This window comes from Propithecus coquereli, unplaced genomic scaffold (genome assembly GCF_000956105.1).
Source record: "Propithecus coquereli isolate 6110/MARCELLA unplaced genomic scaffold, Pcoq_1.0 Scaffold657, whole genome shotgun sequence".
NCBI lineage: Eukaryota > Metazoa > Chordata > Mammalia > Primates > Indriidae > Propithecus > Propithecus coquereli.
Window position 1 is genome coordinate 348,409 of NW_012152585.1, and position 24,264 is coordinate 372,672.

Genomic DNA, 24,264 nt, shown 5'->3' on the forward strand with positions numbered 1-24,264 from the left:
TTTTTCTTTTGATTTAGCAGGTAATTATCTTGCTTGGACTTGAACTGCAAACTCAGTTTCTTGAGTGTTTCTTGAATAGTAGCTTTAACCTCAGTTAAAATCTTTGTCTTCAGCTGAACTATTCCAAGTCTGCTTCATGCAGATATTGTCAGGGGTCAGCCAGTGATTTAAACAGACCTAATTTGGAGATATCTTCCCTGGTTCTTTCTTTTCCAAAATTCTCCTCTTTGTCCAGTAGCTGCAATTTCTTGGATACAATTTTTGGTTCCCGAGAGCAGAAGGACAGAAGGGATTCAAAAAAATAATTCAAGAAAATTTCCCAGAATCTAAAGACACTTGACTCACCACTAGGAAGAAAACAGCATCACAACCTGTGCGGTATTATGATATTTCAGAAAACTAGGAGAAAGAGAAGATTCTATGGAGAGAGACGAAGGCAGAGATAAGAGGGCAAAGGCTTCAGAATTCTGAGGAAAAATTATTTCCAACCTGGAATTCTATAGCCAATCAAGCTATCAATAAAGATTTTCTTCAGAAATTCAAAGTCTCAAAAGATTTACCTCCAATATATACTCTTTTCTCGGGAAGTTACCAGAGGCTGAGTTTTACCATGTGAGAGAGCAAATCAAGAAAAAGGAAGACACTGCGTCCAGAACCGGTTGGTCCGACAATGAAGAGAGGCAAAGGGAACTCGAGGCTGATGATCACGGAAGGAGACGCCCAGTGGGAGGCCGGCCTGGCAAGCACCCCGCCCAGACTGGGACAGACTAGAAATCTGTGGGGAAGTTGTTCGAGAAGATAAATGTGATAAAATATTTATGCGTGTGAATATATTGCAAGGATATTTGCACAACTTGGATGGAGGGAGCGTTGGGACGAGTGAAAATGACATAAAATACACGGATAATACAAAGAGTAAGGAGGAAAAGCGCCACAGTCCACGACGAGCTCAGCGCCGAATGGCGCATCCACGCGGAACATGGGCACTGAACGTCGCTCTGACCAAAATGAACGCACCGGGAGGAGGGAACGAGGGAAATGTGAGCACAGGGGAGAGGGGATCAAAGAGAAGAGCGCCAAATCCTCACGTTCCATTGTAGGAAGACCGGAGTGCCCCAAGCTGAAGAATCAAGAAGTGGCAATACACAGCTGTTAGAGACGGCAGGTAACTACGATGAGAACCAGATCCGCTAGAAGATTTTAAAGTGGGTGGCTTTAAGGAGCAAGCAAAGGGGGACTCACAGAGCAGGAAAAGATCATAAACCATGACTTACAGAGGGACTCTTCATTTCCACAACCAGCTCTATGGAACCATTTGGCTATGTATTCAATTAAAAAGTATAAAAAGATAATCTGACACATTTGTTAACATAATTACATCAATAACGCTCACCCTCACTCACTTCACCAATAACACCCTAGCACTGCAGTCCCCGCGCTGAGGCTGGCTGATGGCTCCTGGAACGCACCTGCAGTCTGCACAAGGGGTTGGGGGTCAGTCGAGAGCAGGGGCTGGGAAACAGCGCAGCAGAAAACAACTCCAAGGCCATCCGGCAGCTGCACCTCCCCAGGTGAGGCCTAGTTCCAGAGAAACTCAGCAAGCATTTGAAGAAAAGAAAGGGCTGGGTATAGATATTTGTTAGACGTTCCGATAGACACAGAAGCAGGGGCAGCAGGAATTGAGCACACACCCAGGGAAGAGAATTTAAGAAGAGAAGGAAGCCGAGGAAAGATCTTTAAAGAATAGTTTCACTTTTGTCCGTGAGGCCAGGATGCCCTGATCTCCAAGGAAGACGTAGCTCTCTTGAGAGCCCGGGCTGTGAGTTAAGAGAACAAATCCACAGTATGAAGTTTCTCTGGTTCCTTCCTTATTACTCTCTACCTGCTCATTTATGATTTTCTAAATGCCAAGTTCAGCAACCATTTCTCAGTGCCCACCCTTTGACATCTGTGCCATTTGACTTTGCTGATAATCTCTTTGTTCTTATTGTAGTTCTTGCTCTTTCCTTGATTTCCGTGACCCCATGACCCCATTCTTTCCTGGTTTTCCTCCTATCTCTATGATGAGTCCTTTAGGCGCCTTCTTTGGCAGTCAGAGTTCAGGCAGTGGTCTTGCTTCTCAGGGATTTGTGCCTAGCTAGATGGCTGGCAAGCAGGTGGGACAGGAATGCTAAAAGAAAAAAGTGAAGAGATAATGATAACAACCATAACAACTTCAACAACGGCCACCGCAACAGAACCAGCGGCATACCAGTCACGGTTAACATACTGATGGAGACACAAGACTAGCTCGGTGGTCACCTTAGAGTTTATGTGTCTAGAAGGAAAAAGACATTCTGACATCCCATTTGCTTTCATCAGCCAAACTACGAACAGGAACTGAAGACCCAGTCCTGTTCATAGGATGTTTATTGTTACGTATTTCTAACCTGGCCAGGTTAGAAAGGGCTTTCCTGTGATACATATGATAAAACAATGGTGAACAGAAACGAGATGAGGTCAGCACACAAAATGTGTGACAGCCCTGGTACAGAACAACATACAACTGCAGTTAAACCAAGCTATTAGGTTACCAGGCATGAAACGTCTGATTTCCTTACGCACTAAGTTTGACAGTTGGTATCTCTGACATTTCACTTTGACCCTTCTTGTTTTATTTTTATTGTGAAGATACACCCTCATTCTTTCAAACACATGGTTTGGCTTGTGATTATCTTTCAAATTTTTTTAGAGCAATTTTTGTGAAATCATGGATAAGTCAAAAACTCATGTTATTTTCGAACGTGAGTTCCATCGTGGAACCAACGCAGCACAGACACCTCGAAATATCAACGAAGTGTTTGGGAAGGATGTGGCTAATGAATACACAGTACGTTGATCGTTTGAGAAGTTCCATTCTGGTGATTTTAATCTTGAAAATGAGCCATGTGGGTGACCTGAGACCAAGGTGGATAATGATGAGCTGAAAGCTATAGCAGAAAGGGAATCCATCTCAACCTACACGTGAACTAGCAGCAAAGTTTGATGTTACTATTTCAACAATATTGGACCATTTGAAACAAATCAGCAAGGTAAAGAAGCTGGATAGATGGGTACTGCATGACTTAAACAAGCGTCAGAAGAGAAACAGTCTCAAAGCTTGCATTTGTTGTCACGACATGAGGTGAACCCTTTCTACACTGTATTGTTATATGTGATGAAAAATGGATTCTATTTATTTATTTATTTATTTATTTATTTTTGAGACAGAGTCTCACTGTGTTGCCCGGGCTAGAGTGCTGTGGCATCATCCTAGCTCACAGCAACCTCAAATTCCTGGGCTCAAGTGATCCTCCTGCTTCAGCCTCCCGAGTAGCTGGGACTACAGGCATGCGCCACCATGCCTGGCTAATTTTTTCTATATATTTTTAGTTGTCCAATTAATTTCTTTCTAATTTTAGTAGAGACGGGGTCTCGCTCTTGCTCAGGCTGGTCTCGAACTCCTGAGCTCAAACAATCCGCCCGCCTCGGCCTCCCAGAGAGCTAGGATTACAGGGTGAGCCACCGCGCCCGGCCCGAAAAATGGATTCTTTTTGATAATCGCAAGCATTCAGCACAATGGTTGGATAAAGATAAAGTGCTGAAACACAGTCCAAGGTCAATCCATCACAGCGGATGTCTACCACAACCACTGGACGAAATGATGAGGATGCTTGTGATGAAGCAGCCGAGACTGGTCACTAGAGACAGGCCAGTCTTCTTGTAAGATAACTCTCAACCGCATGTTGCACAAACAACGCTGCTCAAACTACAGCAGCTGGACTGGGAAACTCTCTGTCATCCACTGTATTCCCCAGACCTTGCACCAACTGACGACTACTTCTTCTAGGCTTTGGACCACTTCTTGCAAGGGAAAATAGTCAATTTTCAACAAGCTATGGAAAACGCGTTACCCCATTTCATCGCCACTTGCTTTCCAGGCTTCTTTGCTGCTGGCATAAACAAGCTACTGTTAAGATGGCAACACTGTGTCAAATGTTCTGGTGCACACTTTGATTAATTGTACTGCTTCCTGTTTCAGATATAATACACTAAGTTTTCTGATTCAAAATCGGACATTTCATATTTAATGACCTAATAAAATCATTACAGCTGCTGCTCTAATCGAGGTATGTTATCAAATATTTAATATATCTTCTAGAGTGTCAGAGCAGTTCATAGACCCACATAAAAATCTTTATAATAGTACAAGAGACAAAAGGTATGCGAGTTTAGTCTACGGTTATGCGTAATTATTTTGTGTGTATTAAATAAAATACACTTACTATTTTAGAAACCTAATCTTGATTTAAAAACTAGTTGAAATTTATAACTTTTCAGAAAATACATTATAACACTCTTATGCAACTAACAGCAGAATATCCCACAGCACGTGATCAAAACAGAAACACATACTACACCACCTTGTTCCAGAATAAAACCCAGAATAAAAATGTAATCTTTTCTATTTGTTCCTTTTAAAAAAACCATAAAAGATGACAGAGACAGGAGAGTGAGTCAGGGAGCTGGGTCTACGGCAACGATACTTGTTCTGCAATCCCCGAATCATTTCTAGAACATGCCACTTTCATAGCACACTGATAAAGAAAGTCTTAGTAAAACCAAATCATTTCTAATAGCTCCTTTGCACTTAAAGCGAGGCCGACTCAGCTAAGTCACACGAAGCCATGCTGACCCACATAGACACGGATGGGCTAAGACCAAAATGCTACTCGAGGAGGAACGTGCCATAGGACGTGATCAGTTCCTCTCCTCAGCTCACTCTTTGTTAGACTTTCTCCAAGTCCCAACTTACCTCTCAGCTCTCTTCCAACGCGTCACATTCATCCATCTCCTCTCAACCACCACGTCAACCTCTGTACCTCAAGTAGCTCTTGAAATCCCCCTTTCTTCCAAGAAGTTCCCTTGACTCGTTGGAAGCACAGTCCTCGAACCACCTCATTTGGGTGCGGGGTTTTTATACCTCTGCCCTCCCCTCGGAGCCCTAAAAGCGCTTACTTGCTCCCGTGTGGCTCAAGTTTGTCAGCTCCTGGCATCGATGAGCTTCCCTCCCGCCGTGTCCCAGACAATGGGCGTCAGAGCGCAAGTTCCCCCGGAGGGAAGCGCAGGGCAGTGGTGCAGCTGAGGAGATTGGGAGCCAGAGTGTGGGCTGAGTGTGAACACGGCCGCCCCTTGCCAGCCCTGCCGTCTTGCAGGAGTCACCCAGCTCTCTCTACGCCCCGATTTCCTCGCCTGCTAACCGACACGGGGTGTGACCTCACCCTCAGGAGTCACGGAAGGCACTTGAGGGCGATGCCTAGCACGTGGCAAGCACCCAACAAACACAAGCAGCAGGATCTGACAAATGCCGTCTGACGATGACTCCGCAAATACAGAGTTAACCAGAATTTAAGTATTTATTTTGATTGTTGAAACTGGACATATGAAAAGTTAGTTATATAGCCAATGAAAATGCTGACGTAAAAGCATCAGGGAAAAAGTGTCAACTAAATGACATGTCACACTGAGAACAGATTCTTTATTGCTGACAGCACTATATTAGATATTTAAAATAACACAAACATTCAGGATTGCAGTTTTGTAATTTAGTTTATAGTCATGTTAGTTACAGTAGTTAACACCCTTGGGAGAGACCATATTCTGTGTATTTAATAGCTTTATCAAGCACATTTGTAAGACTTTCACTGCCGGTTACTATGATTTCTCCCTTATACACCAAATGAACAAACACAACAATGTTCACTTATTTCAAATAGTGGATACTGTATATGGCTAATACTTTAGACACTGTGCTCCAAAATTACTTGTATTAATAAAGACATTAACTTCCAAGGGATTCTATAATATCCACGGAAAAATTTCAAACCCTGCCAAGCTGACTACCAATACGGAAGTGCTCAGTTTTCAGATGCAAAGGGCACGATGGAGCAAGGTAGGGGAAGATGACTTTGAGAGAGGTCACCATGACCTGCCCACCCTCATCAGTCTGCCAGTAAGCCCAGTCATCCGTGAATGTGGGACAAATGGACATGGCTGATCTGCAGAGCCCACCGCCTGGTGACCAAGGGGTGTCTCGAATCTTCAGAAAACACAGACTGTGCCAGAGCGGCATTGTTTCAGCCACTGAGCGAGACGGTTCAGAGGGTGAGAAGTGGCAGAGAGAACATCGACTGCCGGGGGAAGGTGTGGACAGGGCCGGGAGGGCCCGTCCACTCCCACGGGCCTGGCCTGCTCTTCAGGGGCCCGCCGTGCGTGTGAGTGCGGTGCCAGCACCCATGGGCCGCGGCAGACACGCGGGGCCTCGGGCCACAAGGCGCTGATGTGGAGTGACGCGCACCCAGAGTGGGGGCTGGGCAAGCTACACTGAGAAGGGCTTAGTGTTCAGCACCCGGAAAAATAAAAATTAGAGCAAAATGAAAAATTAATCCATGGACATCCGAACCACCAACAATCTACCCCAATCATGACATTTTTTAAAAATGCAGACCACAGATTTTTCTAAAAGCCTACTTGAATTAGGGGACTTAGGGCCATTTCTATGAAATAAAGTTTTTAAAGACAGCTGTACAGTTCAGGACAGTTAAAGCTCCGGAGATAGCTAAACATAACTTCCCGAATCTCTGCTTGTCAATCTCTCCGTGTGTCCTGGGAGCTTCCCACACTAACATCCAGTAAACGGGACACTGAGAAACGCTTCGGCACACACCACGCCGTCTCGAAACACCCCCTGCAGAAGCAGCTCTTCCTGCAGCATTCACCATGCAACACCTAGCTAAGACGCAAAATGTATTTTAAAAGGTATTTTAAACAGTCATACAGGATCTAATTTAATAAAAACGGTGAAACAAATACTGCTTGGGCATTTCAAATAAGGTCATTTTGGTTGAAATAAAACTTATACTAACATCTTTCTAAGCTACCAAATAAGGAAAAGGAAAAAACAACAAGAGGGAGACGCAGATATTGCAAACCCAATGTTTTGATAACCAATACCTTTAGGGCACTTAGAAAAGTGAACAGTTTATGACTTGTCATCTCTCTGGACTGCCCTTATTGGCAGGGATTTATGTTTTCATCACAGTTGAAGAAGCTGCTTGGAAGCAGGTGAGCTGCAAGTGCATGCTGCTCTTGAACTTGTTCAGAAGCTCTTCCAGTAACCTGCAGGAGGAGACGGCATTTTACAGCCTGAAGATGGGTGGCCTGGTGGCCTAGCAGCCAAGAAAACACACCAGGGAGTCAGGGGCCTGGCCTACCTGTGCTTGCTGTTTTTAGAAGGCACCTGAAAAGTTACTATCTATGGATTCTTGATAACAGAAATAAGTCAATCAAAGAAGCTGATCAAAAGGGATATGTTGACACACGTATTTATGTTTGTACATGAAAATCTCCTTCCTGTCCCCTCCCCCAGATTAAATTATTACTCCCTAAACCAGAATGATATTTGGGCCTATTCTTTTTTAAAAATTCACTCTAAAAAATTTACAAACACTAAAATTCACTCTTTTCGTTATGCAGTTCTGTAAGTGCTGTCACACCCGTGAAGCAGCGTGACAACTTCTGCAGTGGGACGCAGGGCAGGGCCGCTCCAGCCCCGCACACTCTCCTGCCACCCCCTGCAGACGGCCTCGCCCTCTGCCCCACCCCCAGCAGCACTGCTTGCTTTCCGTTCCCCTAACTTTATATTTTGTCTTTAACAAACATTGGAGACTGGTGAGAGAAAGTGGTGAGTTACTCGCCAGGGTAAGCAGGGTTAGTTCTAATTCCTCTGGGCAAATCATTCTGCTTCTTGGTATCTCCACTTACAACTGGTCTGATACGTTCCCCAGCTTTAAAGGTGGAAGGGATCTGAGCGTTCGCTTGGCTCAGACAGAGCAAGAACGGGCCGGACAGGACTGAGGTCAGGAGACTGTGCCGTGGTTCCACCAGGCTCATGTCGGAACAATGTCCCCGAGCAAATCTAAAACAGTCCTAGCCCAGGGCCATTTCAGGGTGTCTGTTGTTCTCAACCCCAAGAACCTTGTTCCACATATTAAAAGTAACAGTGGTTGTTTTAATCGCGTATCATGTTTACTTTAGAGAAAGGAACAGAGTTTGGCATCGATTCAGACAGAGGGGAAAGTTGGGGGAAGAAAGCAGCAGGCCAGGGGAAGAAAGGGCTGTCTGCGCGGGCACTGTCTGGACAGCCGCCACCTGCCCACGGGGCACACACGCGAGGGCTGCGCGAGGCTCACACCTGAGGCGGGGCTGCCTGCCGGCCCGGACGCTGCTGCCCCTGGCGGTGTCCTGCCGCTGGCAGCCCCACGCGCCTCCGGCCTCTGGGTTTCCACGGTGGTCACCGTGCCGCGTCCCAGGGATGGCACGGCTGTTTCCTAGCCCGCGCCAGTGCCCCGGGTGCTCGTCTGCGGCTGGCCGTTCACGCGCAGAGGGCAGTGGGCTCAGCCGGGAGTGGCGGGCGCGGCTTCTGCGCTGCTCCCGCCTCCTGAGGGCAGGCTGGGCAGCGCGCAACGCCCTGGCCCGGACTCTCCCTCGGGTTAGTTCCCCGCTACGTCAGGCCGAGACCGCGAATGGTGTAATGGAATGTATACAGCTTTGTCACGCCGTACGCAGAAATCTGCTTTCTTAATACTTTATATTTCATAAAGCACAGAATGTTTATCACTAAGCTACTCAAAGAGAAAGAAGTCCTGAGTCCTGCATTTTACTAGGCTGTCCTCTCTTTTATATGATCTTCTTAAATATATAAGCTAATAATATAGTTTACTGAATAAGTCTGGACCAGTCACTTAAAACCAGAAAAGAACTAATTTCTAAATTATCCTAAACATAGAAGAAACGTTTTACTTTATTTTGTTCTGTCATTTGGAAGATAAGCAAGGTACCCGTGACACGACACCCCACTGAGGGCTACTGAGTAGGGCTCTTCCTTAAATCCAAACCAGTGTTACTTTTTTTAAAGGTCCTTTAGGTGACAGAACCTTGTTCTGCACAGCTGACTGGCTCCCGAGGGTGGCGTGCAGAACTTACTTTTTATCTGCTCCACTTGAAAGCTGAGGCAGGGCTTCCAGCGCCTGCTTAAAACTGGACCTGGAACGTAAAGGGCAGCACATCAGCGGAAACGTTCGTGGCTCTGAGAGGATTAAGAGGATCGCTAAAAACTCTTAAGCATATCTTAACCATAAAGACACCAGTATCAGCCAGTGAAGCAAGTGGAAATACGAGAAAAAGTAAAAGTGAAAAGCAGTAGAAAAAGCAAAAGCAAAAGTGAGGGCGTGGTTACCAGGCGGAGGCCTTGTGGGAGCAGGGCCAGAAAAACTCAACTAGGAAACGACGTGCAACCCGAAAAGCTAAAGGAGAAACTGGCTTAGCGACAACGAAAAAGGATGCTACTCATGACAGATGAGAGCTTCAGACAGAAATATTTATTTAAAAAGTCTTCAAAGCAAAACAGAACTGCAAATAAAACAACCGGCAAGAAAGGAAGAAACTGAGCAGAACAGGGGTGATTGTGTGACGGTCACAGGCTCTGGGACGTCACAGCGTCGGCACGGACAGGCCTGGTTTGCAGCCCGTGTCTTACGATAACTGAAGACAGTCTTTGTGCAATTTAGCTATTTAAAATCTATAAGGGAATGGAGAGATGTAGATACACTTTAAAAATTCAACATCAGTTGTTTAAACAAAAAGGTAAAAGGAAAGAATTCAAAACTGACTTGGGGTGTTTAACTTTTACAAGTGGAAAGTAACAGAGTCACTGAGCTACACGGAAGGCCTCGCAGGGAGACTGGTGACAGCTCGTACTGCGCCGCCACTGAGGAACAGCTGCCGCCTCTCGTCCCTGTCGCGAACGGCTGACTGAGGTGAAGCAGGAAGGGCACCTATTCTTGACTTGAAGGTCTTTCATGTTGTGCTGTGCAAACACCCTCATCAGTCTGCCAGGAAATGAATTTCTGAACACTGTCCCTCAAGCTAGGGGCAGGTGTCACAACGACACGTAGAGAGACTGAGAAGTCCCAACAGAGTCACAAACTTGGCTTTGGGAATCTCCGGTTGTTCCTGGGAGAGGTGGGCGGGACGCAGGGACGGGCGGCTTGCTGGCGCTCCTGGGTCCCTTCCCTGCATCCTGCTGCTCTCCCTTTCCTGAGGCGGAGGGAAGCCACGTGAACCTCCTCCCCATTAAACGGGAGAAATGCAGCGCTACCGTCCTTTATTTCGACCCTATGACGATAATGACGGTAAACATTTTACTACTTGTTTCTTATGGGGCACCAACAGTTGAGAAGGTGACTTGACACATTTTCTCACTTCATCGCCTCAAAACTTTGCCAAGGAGGTATTTTCACCTTCCTGCAATAAATGAGGAACTTAGGCTCTGAAAGTTTAAGTTACTGGGAAGGAACACACAGGCACGCAAAGCGCACACACATCAGGTGTGGACTGGGTGCCTCTGTCCTCTACACAGCGCTTTGTGCGGGACAGTGACGGTTGGGGCAAGACGCGGTTGCGCAGTGAGCATCGGAGCCACCCAGACATGGCTCTGGCCGTGATGAACAGGACTGAGAAGCCAACTCATTTGTTGAGAAAAAATTTGAAGTCTTTCCAGTTGCAATGAAGACAGTAAGAACGATGGCGTGAGCCATGCTATCAGATGCTGGGAATAAAAGAATTAAGCATATTACACGGCGCCTGTCCTCAAACATTTTATTTGCACACTTGGCTTCTCAGGCACATTAAAGACATAAACCAGCATTGCCTAGGTAATACTGCCAATGTAGTAAATAATTTTGAATAGGCAAATAGTAGTTCTGATTCACTTCACCTACTTTCAATGGTAGGAAATCCTGACTTTCATTCAAAACAGCTAAAAATTATCATCAAATTTCCACTACAAAATTTTGCAGAGAAACCACAAGGCTTCCTCTTATACTGATATTTACAACACTGAACTGTCCTTTAGAGTCTGCTATGAATAGATTAAGACTGAATTCTCACTCTCTCCTTTTTTAAAGATGTAATGCTTTGTTGCATTATATGTAAGGCTAAGATTTATCAGTAGTGAATGAAAAACAAAATGATATTAAACCCCTTTTCCTTCATATTGTGCTACAAAGAAGCATCCTTGAGAGTTGCTGGTTTATTGTAGGTTTATGGTTTTTAGCTAAAATTTGAGCAAATATAAACTTTATTCCATCACAAATTCATGAACATTACTCTGATAAGTTATCTTCACAAAAGATATAATATACAAGCAAAACGACCTTTATTTTCAATAAAGCACTCAGAACTAAAGAACACGTATCTTACTTGCTTTCAGGAGTCAGGTAAAGAGCCACGGTATCCCTCAAGGCACAGATTTCGAGTCTCGCCTGAAGAAAAGGACAAAGTGACAAAGGAACCTATGTCAATTACCAAACACAAACGAGTACTGAGGGGAACAGTCTCCAGCCTGCTTATTGCAGGACAGGGCTGGCATTATACCACCACGGTGACTATGAGTTGTAAATAGTCCAAAGAAATTGGCCACCAAAAAATTTCCTTTCACTGAAAGTTAAATCAGGCAAGGATGACTGCGTGAGCGCAGGGAGCCGGAGATCTCACTATGGAAAATACAAACCGTGCGATGACTTCCCAGCAATCTGTGTTTATCGCCTAACCAGTAATTTTTCGTTTCGTCTGGTTGTGAGAGGAACGAAACTCTGAAACACTGCCCCAGAAAGGTCCGTTCCCCAGAGTTAAGGACGTGGCGTGGCTTGCTTCTTCACCGCTATGCCCTTCCAGGCACACTGCCTTAATCTCAAAAGCCGAACACTCTACAGATCGAATGCAATCCCTATTAAAATCACAGCCACCTTTTCTTTAATGGAAATTGACAGGTTGATAATTGACACATTTCCATTCACATGGAAATGCAAGGGAAGCAGAATAGCCAAAACAGTCTTGAAAAACAATGACACATTCAGAGGACTCACACTTTCTGATTTCAAACTTACTACTACAAAGCTGTAATAATCAATACAGTGCGGTACTGGCCTATGGACAGATATATACATTACTGGAACAGAATTGGGAGTCCAGAAATAAACCCTTACATTTACAATCAATGGACTTTCAACAATGGTGCCAGGACCACTCAATGGGGAAAGAATAGTCTCTTCAACAAATGGCGCTCGACAGCTGGACATTTGCACGCGGAAGAAGGAAGTTGGATTCATTCCTTAACACTCGAAATGGATCGCAGATCTACATGTAAGGGATAAAACTATATAGGATGGCTATGAGTAAGACAGACAACAAGTACTGGTGAGGATGTGGAGAAAATGGAACCCTCATAAACTGCTGGTGGGAATGTAAAATGAGGCAGCCACGTTGGAAAACAGCCTGGTAGTTCCTGAGAAGATTAAACACAGAGAGACCATATGACCTACCGATTCCACGCCTTGGCATATACCCAAGAGCCATGAAAACATACGTCCATGGCAATGTTCACAACTATTTATATTAGCCAAAAAGTGGAAAAAACTCAAGTTTCCGTTACCTGATGAATGAATAAATAAAATGGGGTGTTTTATACAATGGTATATTATTCATCCATAAAAAGGAATGATGTACCCGTACATGCTACAACATGGATGAATCTTGAAACATTATGTTCAGTGAAAGAAGCCAGTCACCAAAAGCCACATTGGTATGATTCCATTTATATGAAATTTTCAGAGTACACAAATCAGGGAGATAGAAAGCGGATTAGTGGTTGTCTGTAGCAGGGACAGCAGGGGTGGGGGTCAGAGTGACTACTGACAGGTCAGAGATCTCTTTCTGGGGTGATGAAATGTCGATGACCGGACAGCTCTGTGAACATCCTGCAAATTACTGAACTGTATACCCTTTTTATATTACAGGCAAACTGTGTGGTACATAAGATAAATCTGCATAGAATTTTTAAGAAAACAAAGGTAGCCTCAAGCTTTCACTTTTAGCAAGCTTGAAAAAGTGTGACCAGCCACACACAGCAGTTTCCCTGGAGCTGAGCAGAGCCTCAGCGAGGAGGCGGCCATGGCCAGTGCTTGACTCTTCGGGGAGGTGCCCAGAGGTGTTTAAAGGGGCTGCCCTGTTCTCAAGGAGTGGACCGAATACAAAGCAATGACAAAGGACACAGCTGCTGTTACTGCTCGTTAGAAATTCTGTGAGCAATCTAGGTAAAAGCTGATTTACATCAGATCCAGTACAGATGCTCACCTTTTCTAGTTGGAAAGTAATTGTTTGGTTCCATTTTTTTCACTGGTTTAAAAGGCTGAAGAATAGTTTGTAGCTACAAAGTTACAAATGCTAGAAAGTGTGACAATTTCTGTCCCTATTGTTTATATTCTAGGATAGATACAAACAGACCAGCAAGGAAAACATCCAAGAGAGAAAAATGAGGCAGAACTTTTAGCTGAATATTTTAGGAGAAAAATTAAATCACTGTAAAACCAATCTTCAGGTAGAAATTTTATTCAATTGAAGTTAGAGGGTATTTTAATTAACCTATGACTTAGGCCAATTATAAAAGCTGTAGTTATTTATATAGTACATATAAAATTATAATCCAGAAAATACCATGCTAAAAGACCAGCTAAAATCACCAAACTGTCACTCTCTTCCTCTGTAAACTGGCTCTCAGGAAGGTACTGGGGATTGCCATTTTTTACTATCAGAGATTAACCTGCTGTCCTCGGTTACCTCTCCAAAGAAGGACACTCTTACTGTCACTCGCAAAGGGAGAGGGTGACGGTGGGGGCTTAGACTCAACTGAACTTTTTGAAACAAATGCCTGCCCAGTCCCTTGGAGGTATCAGAGTATCGGAGGCTGGGTCAGTTATGAAGGCCAATAGTCTCTTGGACACGTGTGTATTGAAAAAGCTCTCCAGCTGATTCTGGTATCTCTTTCCAACCTTTCCCCGCTAGCTTGAGAGGGATTTAGCCATCAGATAAATGGGTGACAGAGGTAATTTTCGGAGAGGGCAGATTTTTGTTGTCATTCCAAGACTGCTGAGGCCCACTGTAGCTACTCTAACTTCCTTTAAATCATCTTCCGTAGTGCACAACTTACACTACTGACCTCCTATGATGGAATCGTGATCTTTCAACTTAAACTATAATACCAAAGGTTGGATAAATCAAATTTTTAGAGAAAATCTGTAGCAAATGGAAATATAACAAGTTTTTTTTTTTTTTTAATTTCAGTATATTATGGGGGTACAGATGTTTAGGTTATAACAAGTTTTTGTAACAGATTTTACCCTAACCAAGTTAACAAGTGCTCTTTCATTTCTTTTTCCCCAATACATATTTTATTATGAAAATTTTCAAGTGTAGAGAGACTTCAAAAGAATTTTACAGCGAACACCTATACACCCACCGAATCTGCCATTAACGTCTGTTTGCACTGCCGCTTCGTCCGTCCACTGTGCTGCTCTGATACGTTTCAGCGTGCACATTATTAGCTAGAGCGGACTACTGCTGTCAGTTCTTTTACACACTACCCGATGGACAAAATTCAAAGGGTGCCGTCTGACCACAGTTTGGCTGAGGCACACACCTGAGTGACGGAAACCCGTACCAAGGGGCACCGCAGCCCCTGTGAAGCTCTCTCGTGCCCTTCCCAGTGAATCCCAACCACCCAGAGGAAACCACTGTTCTGAGTTTTCCCCCTACTAGTTGTGTTATCTCTTCTGGAACTTATAGAAATGAACCCACACGGTCTGTGTGTTCTGTGTAAGGTTCCTCGGCTCCGGCACAATGCTCCCGAGGTCGCCGTGCCGAGCCAGTACTTGGTTCTCTTTAACGCTGAAACAGTTGTGTGAATATATTACGGTTTGTTTATCCTATTGATGGACACCTGGGCTGTTTCCGGTTTTTGGCTATTACGAATAAAACCGCTATGAGCATTCTTACAAATTTTGTTTTTGTGTGTGTGTGAACGTATGTTTTCAGTTTTCTTGGTTAAATAACTAGGACTGGAATGGCTGGGTTACAGGGTATGTGCATGTATGTTTAGTTTTAAAAGAAACTGCAAAAGCTTTTCCCAAAGTAACTGTATTATTTTACATTCCCCAGAATGTGTGGGAGCTCCAGTTCCTGCAGATTCTTGCCAACATTTGGTATTGTTGGTCTTTAACTTTCTTTATCCTGATAGATGTGTATCCTACTGCAGCACTGATTTTCATTTCACTGCTCACTAATGATGCCGATCATCCTTTCAGGTGCTGCGTGGCCATTCTTCCTCTTTTGGAATCTAATTAACACGCGTGCTAGACCTTCCGACACAGTCCCAGGAGTCCTTGGAACTGTTTATTTATTCACCAACTAACTATTCTTCTCTCTGTTCTTCACGATGGATAATTTCTATCGCTCTACAAGTTAACTGACTTTTCCTCTGTCTTCTCTATTCTGCTATTGTTACCATCTAGTACATTTTTAAAAATTCATATGCTGTATTCTTCCATTCCAGAATTTCCATTTAGTTCCTTTTTCGGGGTTTCTACTAATATTTCTGTGCCGAGATTTCCCCGCTATCGATTCGTCAGGAGCACGGTCTCCTTTACGTTATGGAACACATCTGTGTTGAAATCCTTGCCTGCTAATTTCAGCTGGGCCGTCCTAAGGCTGGTCTCAGTTGGCTGTCCTTTCTGCGAAGAGTGCATCCGTTTCACTGTTTTGTTTGCACATTTCAATTAAATTAAATCTGTAACCTGGACATTAGGGATGTGATGGTGTTGGGAGACTCCGGATTCTGTGATGTGCCTCTAAGGACTGTCGATTTTTGTTTTGTTTGTTTCAGCAAGGAATGCACTCATTTCAACTCAAACCGAAAACTCCCGGCTCTTGGGCAGCAGCTCAATTCTGTCTTCAGTTCTTGCAGCCACAGCTGGGCTGGCTGCAGCGCAGCGACCACGCATTTGCTTCTAAGGGGCCAACCAGTGTATTCCTAGGATACGTGGCGCTTGCACTCTGTTCTCTGGGACGCCTCCCTCACTCTGCTGTAGTGACTGCCCCAAAACCTAATCTTCAAGCCAGAAAGAAAACAGGTTTTGTTATTAGGGTTTTAGGTACTCCTGGGCCTGCCGTCAGGCTAAAACCCACAAGGGGCAGGAGATCTACCCACGCGCCATTTCCTCCAGCATCTGCCCACTAATAGGTGGTGGTGTCTTCAGGGTTTTTAAAATCAATTTAGAACATTTTATTTTTAGCTATTATTCAAGTTTACAGTTATCTGTGGAAGGACAGACTCATAGGAGCTTCCTCAGCCATCACCGGAAGCAGAACTGCCACGGCTTTTTAAAGCACACGACGCTCCCAGTGCACGGAGACTTCCCAGGTGGGAGGTCGCTCTTCCGCACGGCGCAGGCTTTGGCGCCTGCCAGCTGGCTTCCACGTGTGCAGATAATCAGCAGGTTACAGGAGTTACCTGGGTTGTAATTACGCAACTTAAACTAAGGAGGTAGCTTTTGTTGTTTCTATGCAAATGGCACCGAATGCTTTGGAAAGACTTACTGAAAGTCAGAGGCTAAAAGTTTCCTGGGGAATTCAATGTAGTGAAGAGGACTGCACAACAAAAAGAGAAATCACAGAAGTTTTGAAGGAATCTGCATTCAGATAATTTCACAGGAATTTTTAAGGTCTTGCTCTACTTTAAAGAAACCAGCTCTGGAACTTGTAGACAACGAGTCGTGAGTATAGCTTATGCACGAAAGAACGTGTGCGTCTCGAATCAGTAGATCCATTAAAAAAAACCTGTCTGCCTATCTTAAGATTGATGACTAAAATACATTTATATGTTTTACATAAAAGTAATAGTTCAACAAGAGGTTGGATGGTTTTGGTACCTGCAATGCTCCGTTTCTGCTGAAGGTGGAAACACACTGCATCAGTCGGCTGAGCTCCTCGGAAACTGCTTCTACCACCTTGGACAGTGCGCGGGGCACCAGCGCTTTGGAGACAGTGAACACCTGGCGGAAGGTTTAGAATAAGAAGACAAGGTGCTGTGTGGGGCTTTTTACTGACTTGAATTTGTTAAAAACAAAGTAACATTCAAAACAAAAAAATTCACAGGTTTTCTAAGTCATATTTTTAAAAGATCAAAGTTACGAGTGAAAGAAGAAATTAAATACAATTTAATACATACTTAAATTGTAGTAACTGATTAACAACAAAAAATAATTCTCCTAAAAATTCAATATTGGCAAATACAATTTTGAAAGGCATTGTTGATGTTAACAGGATAAAAACTGTTTTAAAGATTCTTCTTCCTCTTGCCTCTTTCACAAGAAAGAAACATGATTTTTAAAGAGGAATTTACACAAATAAAAACATACTGGGTCATTATTTTACCATAACATGGCAAATGTTATTTCTTATGGGTACACAATTCTGCACTGGATAACACGCTCCCCAGTTTCACTGTGTGCTGTACTAAATATATATTGCATTTGACTTACAAAATTAATTTCAAACTTTAAAGTCTGACACTTTCAAACTGAGATTACAGTTGGAGATCTAGTGAAACATTTTACTCTCTTCATTTATAAATTAAAGTCAATCATATTTTCTTTTTAAGCTTTTCCATTTTTCAGACTGAGCTGCTAGTATTAAACATTTGGGTCGACACAAACATAATTTGAGTGTTCGAGAAAGTTTTTGGCAATTTGACATCGTGTGACAAATAGTAAGTAGTAAACATCGTGAATGGAATTCTGCTTTCCGACATTGGGCTAAACTAACTTTTCGTTTAGGGGACTTGAAGAGCCTAATATTTATAAATGATCTCATGGCGATTGTAATGGACATTAATAAAAGCTGCCTCGTTAGGAAGCAGCATCACGGTAACAATTCCCACGGACCTCACAGCCCTCGGCCCGCCTGCCACAGAAATGCTTCCACCGACTGAAGGTTTTGTTTTAGGCTCTAACTGTATAGGAACCTGACAGAGTAGCATTTTAATAGTTTTGATAAAAATCACAGTTTAAAATATTATTGATTATAAAAAGAGCTATGTGATAAACTCCTATCTGAGTTAAATGACATAAAAACTTTATTTTTATAGAGGAATGTATATGCTTCCCTTTTACTTAGAACTGAAAACTGTAACATACTGTATTTTTTCCTTCTGCTCCAGGTGCTTGAAACTTAGAGCCAAATTCAGGAACCAGGTAGCATTATCTTCGTTTCTTTGGTCACTCTGTTGTTTTAGTCTTAATTGTCCATGTTTTTCAGTTTACCTGGATGGCCTCAGGCGCTTTGGGAAGCAGGAGGCGGGACAATCTTAAACACACCTCTGTTGGACGCACAGCGCTCAAGAGGCCCTCCGAGCACGGTGGGGATTAACTAACGGCAAGGCCCTTGCTCTGGCCCGGTCCATCTGGTCACCCATCAGTCTGTGGGCCACGGCTGCTCTGAGAGCAGTGGCAAGGCAGTGAGTCACGGACTGTGAAATTAATGAATGGAAACAGGCAGTCACCGTGCGGACTACGGCGGCAGCTCTGGACTCTTCCTTCAGTGCTCCTCACAGGAGTCCCCTAACCAGGGTGCCAACTAATGATGCTGATTTCGAGCGTAACAGGATAAACGCTCCAAGTGGGGGCAGGTTTTCACATGAACCAGAAGCAGCAACATCTACCTGAACCCAAGTAAACCACTGACAGGAAACCGTGCACCTGCTTCCCGCTGCAGGCTGCCCCGAGCCTCTCCTTCTCGCCGGCTCTGCCTTTCTGGAATCCCGACCGCTGCGTGACGCCACACTGCCACACGGACGGGACACCAGTGCTCCTTTGTGCACTGGCTAAAAAGAGGTTCATGCCTTTTCCAAGATACGGGATTTAACATTCTTTAAAGGAAAAACATCCTTCCAATCTACTTTCTCTTTACCTCTCAAATATTAATGAATTTAGTTTTAATTATCAGAGAAACATGTACAGTTTCAGAAAAGAGACTCACAGCTAAACACACATGAGAGAGAGGGAGGGAAAGAGAGAGCTAGCGTGCGTGTGCGCGAGAGCAAGCCGAGCTGTGTTTTATTTATACCTAAGACATATTCAGAAGGGAAGAAAAGCCCACCATAAAAACCATCAAATTTGTGTCTTTTTTTCCAGTTATCTGTATCTCTTAGGAACATCTAATGACAGCTTACCTCTGCGTGCACGGCAATTATATTCACCAACGCTTCTTTTAAATAGTTTCTGACACCTGAAATCAAGATGGGGGAGGGAACAGGCATTTAGTGGAAACACGAGCTACCCTCTCCTGCTGGCGCCACTATACCCAGTGCGCTGCCTGAGTTTCCTGAGGAGAAACAGAAAGTAACACCACCACTATCGATTTCCTTTTGAGAACCAAATGGTGAAAGGACTATTTTCATTCAGGTCAAAAAAAAACGTTGAATTAGTTAGGAGTTTTCTTTCACTGTTTTTCGTTTCCATCACTGATTATGCTGTCTATAACTGGTGGTCAGTTGGCCTGACAATGAACGGTTTAGAATGTCTTTCAATTTCTTCATATATACACATATAAAATATACAGTAACATCTACCTACTAGTTGTGACTTTTGGCAAGAAGACTGCACGCCTCCGTTTTCTCACCTATCAAATGAGTATAACGATGGTACCCATGTTGCAGGGTGGTAGTGAAGATGAGAGGAGATGAAGCACGCGATAGGCCCCGGTATTCACAAAGCTCATTAAAAGCTTTCGTCATCATTATTTTGCAAGGAAAAAAACATGAAATCAAAATGCTGCTTTATTGTAATTCCAAAACAATGACTTTCACTTGGAGTGGAATACTTCAGAATGCCTTCTAAAATTAACTGCACACACTTAGAATACCTTTTCTATAGAAGAGGGAAAATTCTGCATTGTAAAATCACGGATGTCAACGGTAATAATTTAAGGATAACCTTCTCCCAGAATCTCATCCTCGCTACTGATTATTTAGGAAAGTTAGACAGACCAAGCACTACAATTAACTCTTTGAACTGGCATTTGCGGCTTCTAAATATTTGACTAGTTTCTGATTCTCTTACTGGTGTATAAATAAGTATATTGTTTTTCTTTTGAGGGGCCCATTTCTTAAATACATTCATTTGGGATGTGAAGGTTCAGGTGTTATTAATCCTATTTTGCTGCTGGAATAGCTGAGAAAGCTGAGTGAAGAGTAATTTAATATAATCCAGAAATGAACTGGCTCTTCCTGAGAAAGGACAACTGCGAGGTAAGAAGTCTTACCTGGCAGTAGGAGACAGGAACAGAAGGACCCTATCACAAGCGAAAGTGAAAGGAACTAACTCGTGCTGGAGACCAGAGCAGCCCTCTTCCTGCGGGAGCAAAGCCACGCCACAGAGACGTCCCCGCCTGCTCCCCGCTGCAGCCAGGGCTCCGCTGCTGCGGGCCCTCTGGGCAGCTGTCCCCACGTGCGCACAGGCGGCAGGGCACGCCGCCGCTGTGCTCGGCCCAGAGCCCGGGACAGCAATCCCCTGCAAGATCAGCCCGTGCGGATGTCCACGTGACATAAAATAGACGCTAAATACACTAAGCACTGAGAACAAAAACACAACAGGAGGCCGACGACGCTCTAAGGATCTACGAATAAAACACTCAGCAGCCTCTGCCCTCGGTGAGAACCGCAGTCCCGTCGATTTTACTGTAAGAACAGGTGTCAGGAGTTTGGCTTCTGACAATGTTCTAACAGCGGTGACTGGAAATGTGAGGGCGGTTTCTGACCTTTAGAATTCCTCGGTGTAAAGGAGAAGAGGGGGGACGGAGTGCTGACCAAAAAGCAGAAAATTAGCCTAGAACGAAGCAGGGCAGTGTCACATGCTCAGGGCAGTGTGCCGTGCGCCCGCCTCCCACTCCGACCCTGGGAGGAAAGGCATTTCCTGGCAAGAGCCCGGCCTGAGCATTACCAACAAAACACCCCCTAACGGAGACAGATCTGAATCACTCAGCGTGATTCTGAAGACCAAGCTGTGAATACTAAGAATAAAAGCACAGGACACTTTCAGCCAAAAGAACTGCATTTTTGTTGACAGAAAACTGGGAAAAAAGCAAGCTTCCAGTTTTAGGTGGACCGCAGCTTCTGCATGGATAATATATTGTAAGGACCTAACGGGCTTAACTTTGGACAAGAAAGAAAATTTTGTATTTCTAGATTTTATTTCTATGAATAGAAAAAAAAGGAAATAACCGCCTTCTTTTCCCACCAAAACAAAAAATAACTGCTTCATATCAAAAACTATGGTAACACTGGAAAAGGAGAAGGGAAAAAAGGGTGGTTCTAGGGGTGGAGGAAGGTGGGGCTCTTGGTCAAACCACAGGTCAGGCCGGGCGGCTCAAAGAGGGTGTGAAACTGGACACCTCTGAGAACCGCCTGCGGCCAGGGGACCCGGGACACAGCATCGCAACCCCGCGGCAGCGCGTCCTGGAGTTACAACTTAAAATACGAGAGTAGATCGATTGCCTCTCCCCAGAATCTACCCACTGAGCTAAACACAGAAGCAGGGGAACGGATAGAAGTTCTCACTCATTCTCTTACCAAGAACCCGGGTTCTTACCTGCCACAGGAGTTCTGCAGGCAGAGCACGCATGTGCCCTGTGTGTGCGACCCCAAGTCTGACCTGCAAACTGTGCAGGGCGGCTACATAAAAGGATTACATATTGTAAACGAAACCTTTGCACTTCAATTTACGATACCTTGCGAAACGTTCGGTCGCTCTTTGTTCTGTGCATTGCTTAATGGGCGAAGAGCAGCGTCTGGGCAGGGGTGGACGGAGTCAGGGCGAGGGGCCTAGAGACGAGAAGGCACGCGCCTAGGAAACGGGCAGAATCTCTGCGGTCCGCCAGGTTCAGAATTTCAATTCCCTTCTCCACTCGCCCGCAGAGCAGCGGCGAAGCCCGTCCTCCGGGGCCTCCCTCCCGGGCCTCCCCGGCGGCGCAGCCAGGCTTTGGACACGCCCTTACAAACACCACGCTCTGATACGCTTCTTAGCGTGAACTGCCTGTCGAGTTTTCTGTTTTAAAATGTTGCTCAAAATCCCAAGTGTGGGAGGATGTCCGCTCTTTCCAACACCTGCACCCCAGTGGGCAGGCGGCGGGCCAAGGCAGGAGGCCACATCCGCGGCTGGCTGAGGCTGCACCAGCGGGCACCGCAGCGGGTCCCCTCCTGCAATGGGAGGGCTGGGTGAACAGGGCAGGCAGGGCCGAAAGAGCACTGGGGGAGACCAGCTGGAGGAGGAGCCCGGACCTGTCCCGGAAGAGCGGATTGTACGTGTGTTGCCAAAACAGCCGAGGCCCTGCAGTGGCAGAAAGGAAGCACAGGGCTTCGGCTGTGGCGCCTGCGGACAGCATCAGAATTCGGTTTTTGATTACAGCAACGATTTTCCAGTCCATGACTACGACGAAGGAACCACACTGCAGTTAGTTTTGGTGGTATATGTTCTCTTCCCACTAAATCTTATTCTAATTTTACTATTATTAACGTTAGCGGTTGATAATTCGTTTACGTTCTTTGAGGTGGACGGAAAGAACCCCGGGGACCTAAATCCTGGCTTCCCTCACACAGCCAAGTTCACCTTTCAGGTAATCGCCTCCTCCGCGAAACACAGAGATGACGATACCTGTTTTGCTCACAAAGCTGTTATGAAAATGCCGTACGCACGCATTCCCTCCTTCTCCCCGCGTTCGCCGTGGATCTGCCACGTGCCAGGCACTGGTGGTGCATGGCGGTGAGCAAAACAGGCAGGACGCCCACCCTGCGGAGCTCACAGGGAGTGGGAAGGAGCACTTGGTCAATTCTTAAGGAGTGCACACAACTGAGGTGTTACTTTCTTAGAGACGTAATAGTTGACTAAAAGGCAAGATAACCGGGAAAAAACACATGGCGCCCAAGTTTGGACAATCAGTCCTGCCGTGACTGTCCTCTAGCTGCAGCAGACCTTAACTGCAGGTTCACTCTGAGTGGTACAAGGAATTGCTTAACGACTGAATTTGCATATAAGAACATGACAACAGCAAAAAACCCAGATACGACATCCCACGTGGCTGCCACGTGCCGTGGTTGGAAAGGTTTGCCTCTGATGGTACTCCCAGTCTGCGGTCTCAAGCAAAGTTCTCGCAAGTGGGAATTCTCGAGGAACTCTTCTGTCGTATTTGCATTGGTTTTGAGAACGGCTGATGTCAGTGATGGTCGGGAAGACCTTGCTCCTGTGGTGACATCTGAGCCGAGCTCCGCATGGAGGACCGAGGGGGACACAGGCAGAATTAGACGGTGACCTCAAACACATACTGACTAAGCAGTCACCTTGGGGCAAGTTTCCGAACTGCTCTGATGGGTAGCTTTTCCCTTTATAACACAGAGATAACATTTATTAAATGAAATACTCTTTTTAAGAGGCTGGGGATACATCTGCCAGACAGCAGGCAGTCAACAAATGGAAGGTGTTAGGACTGATCCTGCCCCAGCCCTGGATTCCTAGGTGTGGCACGTGGGTCACCCCTCACATCCTTCTGTAACACTGTGCAGCTTTGCCATTATTTGTGTGACTACACAGTTAGCGTCTATCTCCCCTACTGGACGGCGCGCTCTGCCAGGGCACGGACAATCTGCCATTTTCTTTGTCTTTGTGTCCTCAGCACCCATCATAGAGACTTGCACACAGTTCAAAAATCTTCATGCTTAAAAACGTTCATGTTCAAAATATTAATGAAGGAATAAAAGGCAGCAAAGACTGTGTCTGTCTCGCTCACTACTATGTTCTTAGGACTTAACCCTCTAAATAAGGTGATAAGTGAATGCATGAATAAATACATAAGAGAAAAATTTAAACATATGTTGGATTCTGTAACATCCACAGTCAAAAGATACTTGAGCCATTCACGACAAAGGTAAGTGCGTGCCTCGGTTTGTGTGAGAAGAAGGTATTTTGTGGTAGAGCATGCACTTCTCACTCCTCCTAGGATTTAGGAAAGCCCACGGTCCTCTTGAAATTAAGCATGAGGATCCATGTGAAAAATACAAGATGAGGCCGGGTGCAGTGGCTCACGCCTGTAATCCTAGCTCTCTGGGAGGCCGAGGCGGGCGGATTGTTTGAGCTCAGGAGTTCGAAATCAGCCTGAGCAAGAGTGAGACTCCGTCTCTACTAAAAATAAAAAGAAATTAATTGGACAACTAAAAATACATAGAAAAAATTAGCCGGGCATGGT

The 24,264-nt window shown here is 44.9% G+C and overlaps 1 protein-coding gene across 3 annotated transcripts in view; it reads right to left on the reverse strand.

The window, feature by feature from the left end:
• Positions 1–6,042: 6,042 nt before the first annotated feature.
• EXOC2 (exocyst complex component 2) overlaps positions 6,043–24,264 on the reverse strand; it is a 156,617-nt gene continuing 138,395 nt past the window's right edge. For 2 of the 3 annotated variants that reach the window (XM_012660126.1, XM_012660125.1), the window contains 5 exons: positions 19,202–19,257; positions 16,902–17,024; positions 11,341–11,402; positions 9,064–9,123; positions 6,043–7,197 (listed from right to left, as the gene is read on the reverse strand). In XM_012660126.1, coding sequence (XP_012515580.1) covers positions 7,104–7,197; positions 9,064–9,123; positions 11,341–11,402; positions 16,902–17,024; positions 19,202–19,257 — 395 coding nt within the window. In that variant the 3' untranslated portion in view covers positions 6,043–7,103. The remainder of the gene's footprint in view (positions 7,198–9,063; positions 9,124–11,340; positions 11,403–16,901; positions 17,025–19,201; positions 19,258–24,264) is intronic. The other variant, XM_012660124.1, reaches the window with a different exon arrangement.